Source organism: Aedes aegypti, chromosome 2, assembly GCF_002204515.2.
Source record: "Aedes aegypti strain LVP_AGWG chromosome 2, AaegL5.0 Primary Assembly, whole genome shotgun sequence".
NCBI classification, from domain to species: Eukaryota; Metazoa; Arthropoda; class Insecta; order Diptera; family Culicidae; genus Aedes; species Aedes aegypti.
Window position 1 is genome coordinate 470,319,346 of NC_035108.1, and position 13,234 is coordinate 470,332,579.

The window sequence follows — 13,234 nt, forward strand, 5'->3', positions numbered from 1 at the left end:
GAAAAATCATATCCAGTGGTGTTCATCGAACAGGTAATTTGAAGTAGCTTTGCTTTTGAGCAAATACGAGCAATCTTGAACAATGGATCATTGAAGGTAACTTTTTAGGCACTCACAGCATCAAAACAAAGATACCACCGTATATGGGATTTAACATTGTGACAGCATCTCTGTTATGTCAAACACACAAGACTACGGTGGCGCTATCTGTGCTTTTCATAGCGGCCGTTCCAGTTATTTTAATGATCAATTGCAAGCGTGAACACCCTCATGCCTCGCGGGGTTAGCGTCCGTTTAAGCGCCTATTCACGAATTTCAAGTTCAAGAATCCGTCATTGTAATAATCGTCATCATCGAAACTTTAACAGCAGTTTTTCTGTTCAAAACTGAAAATAATTCAACGAATTTGTGTTCACTTCGTATCGGTTAGAAAATAGAATACATTGAAAACACATTTTCATGTAAATTTCCGTGATTTTGAACGTAAAAAATCACCTTTGAAAATTCATGACGGATCCTTCCCCCTCCATAACACCGAAGGGCCAACCAGTCCGTGATTTTCGATAGTGATCGATATCGAATCGTTTTGAATCGTTAGCGATCGCCATCATTGGACAAAGATCTATAAAGAATTATGAAGACTGATTAATCGGGTTATCTTTGCAAAAAGCGAGGGGTTGGGTTGGTGTCGAAAATTATAATTTTCAGCGTTATGAAATTTATGGATGACCCTCAGTAATTTATGACCATTCCAACTGCCATTTCGAAACCACCGTGCCAACTTGAGCAACCACATCCTTCCTACCCCCACCAAGCGGAAATCGAAGCGCCGCGTCGAATCGCTCGGCTCGATGACATTTCGGCCGATTCCGTTTTGACAGGTTCTTTTCCGGTTTGATTCTCAAGCGTGTAAGTCGTACAATTCGCGAATAAAGTGATTTATTTATGTAAAAAAGAGTTTTTCCTTGTGAATTGTTAAGTTAAACGAGTGAAAATAGCGTTGTGCTTCCGCCGGTAAAGAGGATTATGCTGGAAGTGGGCGAAATAGTTGGATAATTGCGTGAAAACCGAACGTCAACAACATCTGAGCCAATGTTCGGTTGTGATGATGTCTTCTCCTTAGCGCCAGAGAAACAGATTTCGGAACGGCATCTTTGGTTATGTTGTGATGGGATTTCCTCCCGGAATAGTGCCATTTACCGGTGGAAGCGCACACTCGTTTAGGAGCTAGTTGGTTCGAGCGGTTGTTGAGTGACAACATTCTGTGTTTTTGTTTCCGGTTCCAGATTAGACCACAATGAGAACGATCAACTCAAATCAGACGGTCACCATCCCGAAGGGCGTTTCGGCCAAGGTCCATGCCCGCGTCGTGACGGTTTACGGGCCCCGCGGAAAGCTGTCCAAGAGCTTCCGCCACCTGGCCATGGACATCTACAAGGTGTCGAAGAAGAAGCTGATGGTGGAGAAGTGGTTCGGAGCGAAGAAGGAAATCGCTGCTGTTCGCACTGTCTGCTCGCACATCGAGAACATGATCAAGGGTAAGTTTCTGCTGGGGTAATGTTGTTGTCTGCTGGGCAGGGCTGGTAACGAGGCACTTTTTAAGGGACTTAGTCACCTGATCGAATTTAGTACTAATTAAATGGTAATTCCGCTAGAGTTTGTATCCTTTAACAGATACGCGTCTTTCGACCTCAACTGTAAGGCCGTCTACTAGACTTCAGAGTCACTTTTGTCCACTGTCGTTAGAGTGAATCCTAGTGTGAAGGTTCCAGAGATTCCTTTACTTACATTACTTACTTACTATTCTAAACGAGTTTCTTCTCAGATTCTTCGAGGAACAGATTTCCAGAAATTTGTTCAGGAGTTCAGAGACTTCTTCGGAGGTTCATACAGAAAATCAACTTGCCTCCACCCTGTCTGCTCGAAATTTATCATGAAATTTCTTCAGTGATTTCTCAAGCGATAATTAGATGCATATCTCATATGCAAATCTCTACAGGGATTGCTTTAAAAGTTCTTAGAAGAATTTTCCAAGGATTTCCTTCAAAGATTCTTCTAACGATTTCCCCAATTGTTACTCTAGGATATCTTCTAAATCATCCTAATCAATCCTAATCCTACAAGATTTCTCCTGAGAAATGCAAAATGCTTAACGGAAATTTATGGGGAAATATACGAGGAAATTCCACGAGAATTCTTCGAAGAGTTTTTACGGTGCTGTTTTAAGTAATTCAATAATTTCAACAATTTTTGTATTCCTTTGAAAATTTTTTCGTGGATCATCTCAGAAATTACTCTGTTAATTATCCATGGGTTATTTAACGAAATTTATTATGAATTCTTAGATGAATCTCTCAATGATTCTAATCAGGGATTCCAATGAAGATTCTGTAGCATATTTCAACTAGAGATTTCGCTAGGTTTCCCGATTTTAAACTAAGTCTCTTGTAAAGATTTCCATAATAATTTCCCAAGTATCCATATATTTGGGGGCCCAGTTAGCCGTAGTGGTGAACGCGCAGCTATTCAGCATGACCATGCTGAGGGTCGTGGGCTCGAATCCTGGTCGGCTGGTCGAGGATCTTTTCGGGTTGGAAATTTTCTCGATTCCCTGGGCATAGAGTATCTTCGTACCTGCCACACGATATACACATGCAAAAATAGTTAATCGGCAAAGAAAGCTCTCAGTTAAGTTTGCGAAAGAATCACTGGATGAACTTTTGAAGAAATTTTCGAAGTAATACCTAAAGTAAACATTTAGCGCATACCTCAAAAACATTCTGATGAAAATTTTAGAGAAATGCATGCCGTAACCTCTGATTTTGGTCAAAACCTATGAGGAATCATATTCAAAACTCTTTTGTATTTGGTGGTCCCTATTTGGTTTCTTTTTAATTCCTGTTTAGTCACTTTTGGTCTCTTTTTCGTATTGATACATATATTAAGAATTTCGGTAGTCCAATCCGCATGGTTATTAAATTAATTAACTCATTACGCGTGTTAAAGATGGATAAATTATGAAAACAAATCCAAATGCTCAGCTGGTACTCGAACACAGGTATCAGTAGGTATCAGTAAAATGGCTCTGGCAGCACGTTCCCCTCCAGTTGGGAGATTTGTGCCTCGCTAAACAACAGCCTTAACATCATTTACCTGAGCGGAAATGGGAAAGGATGGGGGTGGTATGGTAATAGAAAGATAGGAAAGAGTAGAGAGAAAACTTGTATTTATCAGAACATCTAAAGGAGATGTTACTGAAAGAACCGCCGCACGGATTGTAAAGGATGGACTGCAATGTGTATCGCAGCGATGCGCAAGGATTTGATAGAAAATAACATGGATTTACTATCAAAACCAGCCGCATCACTTCGTTGCGCAACCCATTTCAGCCCCTTCCTCAATTGTAAGACGAAGCTACAAAACTTGCTTAAAAATGGGAACCCGAAGTTCAGTTAATTTATTGCATAGAAATCTATGCAACATTTGGTGCTTGATATAAGCAGACTGGTAATAAAAATTACATTTGTTTTGATTTAGCAGATTTCTTCTGCAGAAGTACATCTACTTGTACCTTTGAGAACCCGTAGTTCAGCCGGAAGTTTTGCTTCTGCAAAACATCCAGAGAAGCATCATCAATGCTACATAACAACAATTTATTGTTGTCAATTGTTCTAGTCTTCACAACCTTCCAGCGATCAGCTGAAATTGAGGGGTTTTGAAATTTCAATCTCTTCAAAACATTTGCGTCACGCAGACCTTCCTTGGGATCCCAAGGAATATTCACACAGATTTTGTTCTGGTGTGCAGCATAAGGTTCGATTACGAACTTAAGGTCTCCAGCTTTTTCATTAATTGCTGTGAGCTTTTCAATAAGCCAATTATAGCTAGGTTCGTTGTCTGGAGAAAACCAGACAACCCCAAACCTAAGGCCACAGCCCCTAAAACTAGGGTTGAAAGAAGATGAGGGAGAAGAGTAAAGACACACATTCAAATCCCTCAGAAGGGCGTCTTTTAACGCAGGTGTAAAATGGCCATTCTCAAGCCTAACTTGAAAACGCCATTTAGAGGCCTCCGATGAAATTTCACTGGGAGGCACATCTTCAGCACGTGGCAAACCAACACCGTATCCTGGGTTAATCACGGTAGTAGAAGGCACAGCTAGTAAACCTGTTTTTATGGCACAAGAATCGCCAGATTCAGAAAACTGGGATTCGGTGGTCACAACCTTACCAGATGTAGCCTCAGCACTCTGCATCTCGACTTCTTGACTTGTTGAAATAATAAAAAAAATCGAGAGATGGAATATCACAACTCGGGAGAAACAACGATGTTGACTCGATGAAATCCACCAAAAGAAAGAAAGAGCTTGGCGTTAAGAAGTGTTTCCAACTTCAAAAATCACTATTGTGTAGATGAAATTGATATGCTATTGTGTTTGTGACATCACAAATATCATGAATAAACTTACAGTGTGATGAACTGACCACATACGTAATTACTTGGTATGTGCCGATCACACATTTAACCTAATGAAGTTGTGTGATCAAATTAGATACACTTAAACAGATATGTCTGTTGTAGGCCAACAGTACATTATCCAATTCGTACTACACAGTATAACACATTTTACTCAACTAACGCAAAACAACTGAAATGTAATAACACACATATGTGTATATTGAGATACAAATGGTAAAGACAAATGAACATTCAAAGTTCATTTCATCCATTACGTAGAAACGAAAAAAAAAATGTTCCTGCCTTTTTCGAGACAAAATGACCTTTTCACGAAGTTGTGTGACTCCAGAAGGGAACGTCCGTTTGAAATTTTACAATCAGAAAACTTACCTCTTTTTAATTTCTGACAGCAAAATCATCCAAAGGCAAGCCCTTAACTACTCATCAGCATCAGAATTTTCCAGCGGTACCGGTGAGAAATGGTCATCAATGATGACCACAGATTGAGTGCCTGTGAACACATATATATCTCACTTATATTAGAAGACAGTACACTTAACATAGAACATTACGTGGTATATGTAAAAGGGAAACGTTCTTCGCATTCCATTGTAATGTAGGTATTTACCACACAATCACGAACGTATCGCATACAACGGTTATACCGCACAACATGATCTTCGGCCATTGGTTTTGCAACTTTGGCAAACAAATTTTCAGAGTTTTCACTGACAAAAATAACACATCTGTTTTAAACTCCATCAAATCATTGGAGCACCATATGTCAGAATCATAACACTGTGGAGCACGATATTAATGCACCGCAAATTCACTTGAAAAATAGCTCTCTTTAAAGAGCAGACACTTTTCGTCCACTACCCATACTCCACACGCTTCAGAATCCAATCCAATCCGCATGGTTATTAAATTAATTAACTCATTACGCGTGTTAAAGATGGATAAATTATGAAAACAAATCCAAATGCTCAGCTGGTACTCGAACACAGGACTCTTGTATGCTAGACGAACGCTATACCAACTAAGCTACCGAGCCACTTAATGACCCAATAGCTTAGAAGGTTACAAGTGGCGAGCACGTGGATTTTGTTTCATAATTTCATCCATAATTTATCCATCTTTATCACGCGTAATGAGTTAATTAATTTCTTTGTTTCAGCCATGAGGTCCATAAGTTCCTATTTATAAGACACCTAGTCGCTGCCAGCCCTATTTGTCAGAAAAATGGTTGCTAAAGTTACTATTTTCGCAATTTGATAATGTTATATGCAATACATATAAATTTGCACTTTTGGACATCTCAGTAGTATTAAGTGTGGGATTCTGTTGAATGTTTTTCAAGGAATGCCGCAAGAAAATTCTGTAGGATTTTATCCAGGGATTCAGTTGATTATTATTTCAATCGTCTTATGAACAAATTCATCTTAAAAAACCTCCAAGACTTCCTCTGCTGTTAGGTACTTTTTCAGAGATTCTCACAATAGTTCATCAGGAATTTCCAAAGAAGTTTCATAAGAGATTACTGTAAAATTTGTTATAGCAATTCTTTCAGTATTTTTTTCGTGGATTGCTTGCTCCAATAACTTCCTTGAATCGCAAGTCAGTCCCATCTGTAAAACGTTGGCATTGAGAAAATGAACTGTGAAATTTCCAAACTCGTTTTGCATAGAATATTTAAAAAAATCCAGGATATTGAAACATGTTCAAATCTTGATGAAACTTTCACAATTTGCTTTTCACTACGATATCTTTCCGAGAAAAAAATAAAAAATGATCAAAATACGGATCATTGTTGTGTTAAACGGTGCGGAAATCTGTAGTGGGACTGATATGCGATTACTTTTCATTATGGGACAATTTGACTTTCTGTTTTTTTTTCTAATATTTCCGACCAAATCATATTATCTCATTAATGCAGGATAAAGAGCATTGACAGACATGTTGTAAACTGAACTCAACTAAATTTTAACGAAAATGCAGATGGGACTTACTTGCGATTCACGGCAGATAATGTCTTAAAAATGTACTTGACAATTCCCTGGAAAATTTCGTGAGTAATTTGCTTGGAGAACTTCTTTGCTTTTTTCCAAATAATTTCTGCTGAACTGTCTGAAGAAATCAAAGGAAGAATCTCTGGAGTAATTTCTAAAGGTATCATTAGAGAAAATGTTAGTTGAAATTTAAGAAATCAAGACTTCTCTTGCTTGAGTTCTTGAAAATGTCCTACACAAAAAACTTGGACGATCTCCTAGTGAAATCGATTGAAGAATCATTGAATTAACTCCAGGATATTATTGGGAAATTTGTGAAAGAATCATTAGAGAAATTCGTGAAGAAAAGCACAATGGAGTTTTGTCGGTGGTAGAGGCTGAGTAATTTCTAGGGTTATCAAGTCCAAATTGAACTTTTGAAAGTGTCTTGAACAAATATCAAGGAGGCACTTCTTAAGAAGGTCGTTAAAGAATCAATAACTGTGTTCTCCTGGACAAAGCTTCTGAAGAAATTCTTGGATAAAAAACAAAATGCGTGCAGTCATACGGTCTCATAAGGCCAGCATAAGGTCTCTTATGTTCCTATTTTGAAGGCAATCAGTCGCTACCAACCTAGGGATCCTTCGAGGAATTTGTGGAGCACTTGTAACCGATTGGTTCCAATTTTTAGGTTTTCGTGTTTGTTTGATTCTATGTATTTATGAAAATTCACGTTTTTAATTATAAAATACAGTAGGCTACACTATAGTGAGAATTCGTGCAGCTGTAACCAAAACTGATTACATTCTGAAGGGGATTTCTATGACTTGCCCAATAGTCGCACAAAAATGGTGCTTAGCGATAGCCGAAAATAAAATAGAAATTGGTGGGCGCTGCTATCTTCTAAAATTGAAGAAGATTGGTCAGAAGATATTCAGGCGTCCGTGTGTACAGACTGGTTAGTGTAGTGCAGTGCAATAAGTTTAATATACACCCCTACACTTTTTAGGGGAAGGAATTGGGATGTTCGCCTGCCTCCGTTCAGGTAACTAGGTCAGAATTACCGTATTGACCACCCTGACGGAAAATATTCATCCACTTTAGCACCTCGTATCCGTTTTAAGAACGGTCAACACGCGGCGGCTCGGAAGTCAAGATGGCTTTCGAGCCGAACAGCATAGGATTCGTCCGATTCCGGACAATTCCCTCAGGCCTTCGGCGAGGCCAACCCCGAGCAGCCACGCTGCGAGTTTCTGGCCACACGGTAGCGCAAGAGCAGCCGTGTGGGCCAACGCAACGAAGAGAGTTCAACAATAGCTGCAGCAGTGAGTACAACAATCCCCCATCTCGCTTACACGCCACACAATGTTCAACCCATACCCACACTTTACAGAAAAGGATTGATTAAAATACTTTGTTCGCGAAGCCCCTCCGATTACCCAGTAACATACCGACCCTGCGACACAGTTCAGGGGTCTCATGTTACTGATCTAGTTACCCGGAAGTGGTTGGAAGCCACTGTAGCTTTCCAGGGGTTCCCAAGGGAATCTCCGGGGAGTTATACACCCCAGTGTTCCTACCTTCAGTAATTTCCAAGAGATTACGTCTAGATATTGTTACTCTAACTCTTCCACTCATTTCCTCAGTAGTTATTACAGAACCAGAAGTTCCATCTAAAAATTCAAAAAATGTTTATAACAGAGTTTTTGAAAACACAATCTTTTAGGGATTTTTTAGAACTCGTCCGATAATTTTTAGGGAATGGCTGGCTGCAGGAGATTGGATTTTTTTGCTATTATGAATTTACCTAAGAAATCCTTAAAGTCAAGAGTTCAGGATTTCTGTCAGATTAGCTTGCAAGAGTTATTCAAGGGTTGGTTTAGAACTTAATCAAATTTCATCAGATATTAGGATTTTGAAATACCTACCTCACGGATACTGAAAAAAATCCTTGACAGTTTCCTGAAGAGATCACTTCAAAAATGACTGGAAAACACTTTTGAAGACTTCTTTGAAACATTTCTGGAAGCTTCCTGAATGAATCTTAGGAGGAAGCTCTGGAGTAATTCCTGAAGATATTGTTTAAAAAATTTCTGGTAGAAATCTTAAAGAAGAGCGCAATTTGTAGAAAGTAATGTTGAAATCTAGAAAATGGTTGCTCTAATCTAGAATAAAAATTTTGAAACTATTACTTAAAAGTGCATTAAAAATACCTACTTGACCTCTAAAGGATATCGGATACAGCTATTGTTCCTCTCTTTTCCAGGAGTCACCAAGGGATTCCAGTACAAGATGCGTGCCGTACATGCCCATTTCCCCATCAACTGTGTCATCAGCGAGAACAACAGCCTGGTGGAGATCCGTAATTTCCTCGGAGAGAAGCACATCCGCCGCGTCCGGATGCAACCCGGAGTTACCGTCGTGAACTCGGCCAAGCAAAAGGACGAACTAATCCTGGAGGGTAACGACATCGAGGCCGTTTCCCTGTCCGCCGCGCTCATCCAGCAGTCAACCACCGTCCGAAACAAGGATATCCGTAAGTTCTTGGACGGTCTGTACGTGTCGGAGAAGACCACTGTGGTGCAGGATGAGGAATAAGGAGATGCGCGTAAATAATGTTTTTCTTGTAATAAGGATATGGAAGAGCAGGAGTGGAAGAAAATGAAGGTTCGAAAGATGAAAAGAAATGAGTCCTTATTGCGAAGAAAAGAAATCAAAAGGCGCGCAACGCCAAGTCTCCAGGGTCTGCGTCCCGGTGATATGTTAACGCTGACAATATTGGGGTAACATTTTGTGCGATTTATGCATTAGTCGATCATTGTTATTTGCATTTTGTGGTATATTTTAATTACCAATATTGAACTAAGATTCAAACATTTCTCAAAGCATGAGCATGGATGACCGCTACGTAGTAGGACTCCGTGATTGACTAGAACAATCGAATTTGCACAGAGATTTAATGAATGGGACTTGGGATTAGTTAACCATTCTCAAAGTGCCGGCAACGCCCAAAGCGATTATCGGGGAAGGGAAGGAATGTTAGACAATCTTCATTATTAGGACCGAATATATCTCTGCATCTACACAGTTGCCATGGAAAGGGTATTGTCTAATATGAAAGGATCAGAATTGTTGTCAAATAGTTATGTACCGTAAAGTGCCCTAATTCAGCGCAGTGCCTAATTCCGCGCATTTCATACAAAATTATTTATATATGGAAATACACATTAATATTTCAGCAACTTTTAATGCTATTCGAGGCTACTTTGATTAAGAATAAGTTTGAATCACAAATAAAAGCAAACAAGGCATTTTTTCGCGGCATAAAAAATAATCAGTGAAGGCCCCTCGGAGTAGACGTTATTGTTCTAATTTTCTTAGCGTCCGCGCTAAGACTGTAGGACAACAACAAACGCGATTTCTTTATTAAAAATGTTTTATCTTTTATGCAATATTCTATGGAATCACTTGCTACAGATATATTTCATGGTGCTTCTATGAAATCTTATCAAATATTAGCATAATTATTGAGTATTATTCAAAAAAGTATCGCGCGGAATTAGGCCACGTCTTTTTTCATAATGCCTTAATTCCGCGCACTGTTCTTCGCATAACAACAGACAAGTAAAACATGCTATATCCGTCTTCACATCTGTCTATTTCTCTGAAAAGTAACTTTATGCATACATACGTTTCATGTACAAGCGGAATATCGGGAAAGCCCGGGTGTCCTACGTTAGGCAGAAACACGAAAGGCGGAAACACATAAGGCGGAATTTCGAAAGGCAGAACTAACAAAAGGCGACTACGCACAAAAGGCGGAAACACGAAAGGCGGAATCACATAAGGCTAATTTAAATTTGGCGGACTTTTTGAACCAGCAGAGCAAACGGCCGGCCGTTTGCTCTGCTGGTTCAAAAAGTCCGCCAAATTTAAATTAGCCTTATGTGATTCTGTGGTTTGCTTTTACAGTGAAACTTCCATGTGTCGATGTTCCATGACTTTATAACGACTCACGATATCATACTAAAACTAAAATTTCATGGTTAATATGATGGTGCCCTCAAACAGTTTTTTACGGTGTTCAATATTAAAAAGGTGATATAGAGTAGGTCTACCAGCGATGGACGTAATGGTTTCCTATTTCGCTATACGTATTGATTTAATTGTTTTCAAATTTTGAATTATTTTTTGTGTCTCAGTTGTGAGGTATTAAAAATTCCGTCACGGTAAACACGGTAAAGTATGGCCATAACTGTTACACTTTCCCTAGGTCATTCCTATCCACCTCGAACAAATTTGTAAAAAATGATCTAGTTGTTTGGGTGGTAATGCTACGATAGGAATGAACAAATCAAATTTGATTTTCACACTAGTAAAGAATATGACTAAACAGTTTTGTATTCAGTACAACTCTCCAAAGCATTTCTGTTCCATGACTCGATGTTCCATGAGCCAATGCGATGGTCCAAATTATAGAGTTTGTAGTAAATCTATTATAGCACCGTATTGGAGGCACTTCTATGAAGCATTTTGGAATGCGAGAATTCTATAACCACTGACAAACAGACAAATCTCGATTACTTTTTCAAATCGACGTAAGTAACTTTCATACCGTTTTGAAAAACTTAATTAAGAAGAATCACATCATTTTTTTTCTAAAACTGTTTTAAAATGAATCCCCATTTTAACATTTTTTTTACCGTGTACATCGCTTAAATTTTGCATGCAATCAGCACGCGTTAAAACTCAAAGTAGTTCCTATCACTTCCCACAAAAATTGTATGACAAAATGATAAGCCATTTCAATCAATTACTTGCGACGTTTTTGTACCAGTGTAAAATCGACTTAAGTAGTGTTTTGTTTTGATTCGTGGATAAGCCACTTTGTCTCCCATACAACGGAGCGACGAAAGTAGCGGTTAGGTTGCGAAAGTGGAGAATCTTACTTTCGTCGTTTTGTAAATCCGGAAATTAAACGTTCAAAAAGTGAAAAATCGAGTTGGTTTAGAGCGGAACGTGTAGAATTTCATCTGCTAAACACGTAGGATTGATAAAGTAAGTTTGTTAACTTTTTTGACTTGAGTCTGTTTGAATAAGTCTTCGAGAAATACTCCAATTATGTGCATCGTACAGCAAAATTGTGCACAACTCTAATATTTTATGGTTGGCCGACTGGCCTGGCCAGTCGTAGCGCTCGTATCGCTTTTGCGCACTACTGCCACCTGATTCTCGGTTTGCCAAACACAGCAATTTTAGCATTGGACAGTAACATTTGCGAGACAAAGTTTCAAACGGGTAATTGTTCTAGCTGTTACGTCTGTTTTTCTGTGCCATAACATAACCGCGAATATGAGCAGCTTGAATATCACTAGCAGCAGTAATTGGGCGAAGAAACAATATATGTTTCAAAGAAGAATCAATTTGAACTGGCTCTTCAGTGGCTCGTGGCGCCAAACATGTTCAAGGTGATAAGTCCAGAAAGAATAGCCGATGATTAAAAGAAGGACAAATCACTGATAATGTATTAGATATATTTTTTCAAAGAATAGACTGTCCATCATTCGGGCTAATGTCACTTTCGAGCAAGTGCCTTTCGGGCTAGTGACGTAGAATTACACGATATACGAATGCGAAAATGACAACTTTGACAAAGAAAGCTCTCAGTTAATAACGGTGGAAGTGCTCATTGAACTCTAAGCTGAGAAGCAGACTGCGTCTCAGTGGGGGCGTAGTGCCAAGAAGAAAAAGCAACAAAATTGGCTAGATTTATCGAAAATTTAGCGCAAACCTAAGGCTGAAACAGGTGACAATAAATAAAATAAATAGAAACAGGCGACGGTTTTTTCACCTGACATCAACATTGTGCGAGAAGATATTTCTCGGTTATATAGGTCGGACTCGAATATCCGGAGTATCGATTTTTTTTTAACTCCGGATAATCGAAACCTCCGGATAATCGAATCACTAAGAAAAAATTAAAATTAAAAATTAAATCTTTGACAAAAGAACTTAAATATTATCATTTTTCCACTTTTTCAAACTCCCCTTTCCTTAAATACGTTCTAAACTGCAAAACCATTCATATTGTATATTGCAGTACCAAATTATCTCAGATTTATGCATAAACATTGAAAAACAAGAACATCGAAAAACAAATTCTGGATAATCGAGTCTCAAATTCCGGATAATCGAGTCCGACCTGTAGTGGCACCGTAACGTAATGGAGGGCATTTGATGGTATTTACCTATCATCTATGTATAATACCTACATATAAATTGAAAAACCAAAAAAAAACCGTTTTTCAAAATAAATTCTAAGTCCGCTTAGTAATTTTGAAAACGCTGATATGAATAGGAACCTAAACAGCTCAGTCTAATTATGGTTTGGAAGCTAAAGTAATCATTTTTAAATCGTTTTTGAATGATTCCGCCTTTTTAGATTATGCCTTATGTTATTTTCCGCCTTTTGTTACACATCTAAGTTAGTCTGCCTTTTGAGTTTCCGCCTTTTGTGATTCCGCCTTTCGTGTTTCCGCCTTTCGTTAGGGTCCCATATCCGTCTTCACATCTGTCCTATTTCTCTGAAAAGTAACTTTATGCATACATACGTTTCATGTACAAGCGGAATATCGGGAAAGCCCACTTAGGCAGCATCCATAAATGACGTAGCATCTTTTGACCAATTTTTGACATCCCTTCCCCCTTCGTAGCTTATTTTCCCATACTTAATACATGGTTCGTAGCAAAATCGTAGACTCCTCCCTCCCCCCTAAAATGCTACGTCA

General features: G+C 38.8%; 1 protein-coding gene across 3 annotated transcripts; it reads left to right on the plus strand.

Annotated features, from left to right (window-relative positions):
* Positions 1-800: 800 nt before the first annotated feature.
* On the plus strand, positions 801-9,129 carry LOC5569529 (60S ribosomal protein L9). 3 transcript variants are annotated; one of them, XM_001652779.2, is made up of 3 exons: positions 801-909; positions 1,287-1,538; positions 8,713-9,129. In XM_001652779.2, exons 2-3 carry the CDS (start codon positions 1,298-1,300, stop codon positions 9,042-9,044), a joined length of 573 nt encoding a protein of 190 aa, XP_001652829.1. In that variant the 5' UTR covers positions 801-909; positions 1,287-1,297; the 3' UTR covers positions 9,045-9,129. The 3 variants fall into 3 exon arrangements, with proteins under 3 accessions (XP_001652829.1, XP_001652827.1, XP_001652828.1); XM_001652777.2 differs by having other exon boundaries at positions 825-909; positions 1,292-1,538; XM_001652778.2 differs by having other exon boundaries at positions 890-947.
* The last annotated feature ends 4,105 nt before the right edge of the window (positions 9,130-13,234 follow it).

Excerpts from the sequence above, each read along its gene's own strand:
- LOC5569529 (XM_001652779.2), top strand. The coding sequence starts at position 1,298 with ATGAGAACGATCAACTCAAATCAGACGGTCACCATCCCGAAGGGCGTT. Across the intron at positions 1,539-8,712 it reads CATCGAGAACATGATCAAGG|GAGTCACCAAGGGATTCCAG; the intron begins GTAAGTTTCTGC and ends TCTCTTTTCCAG.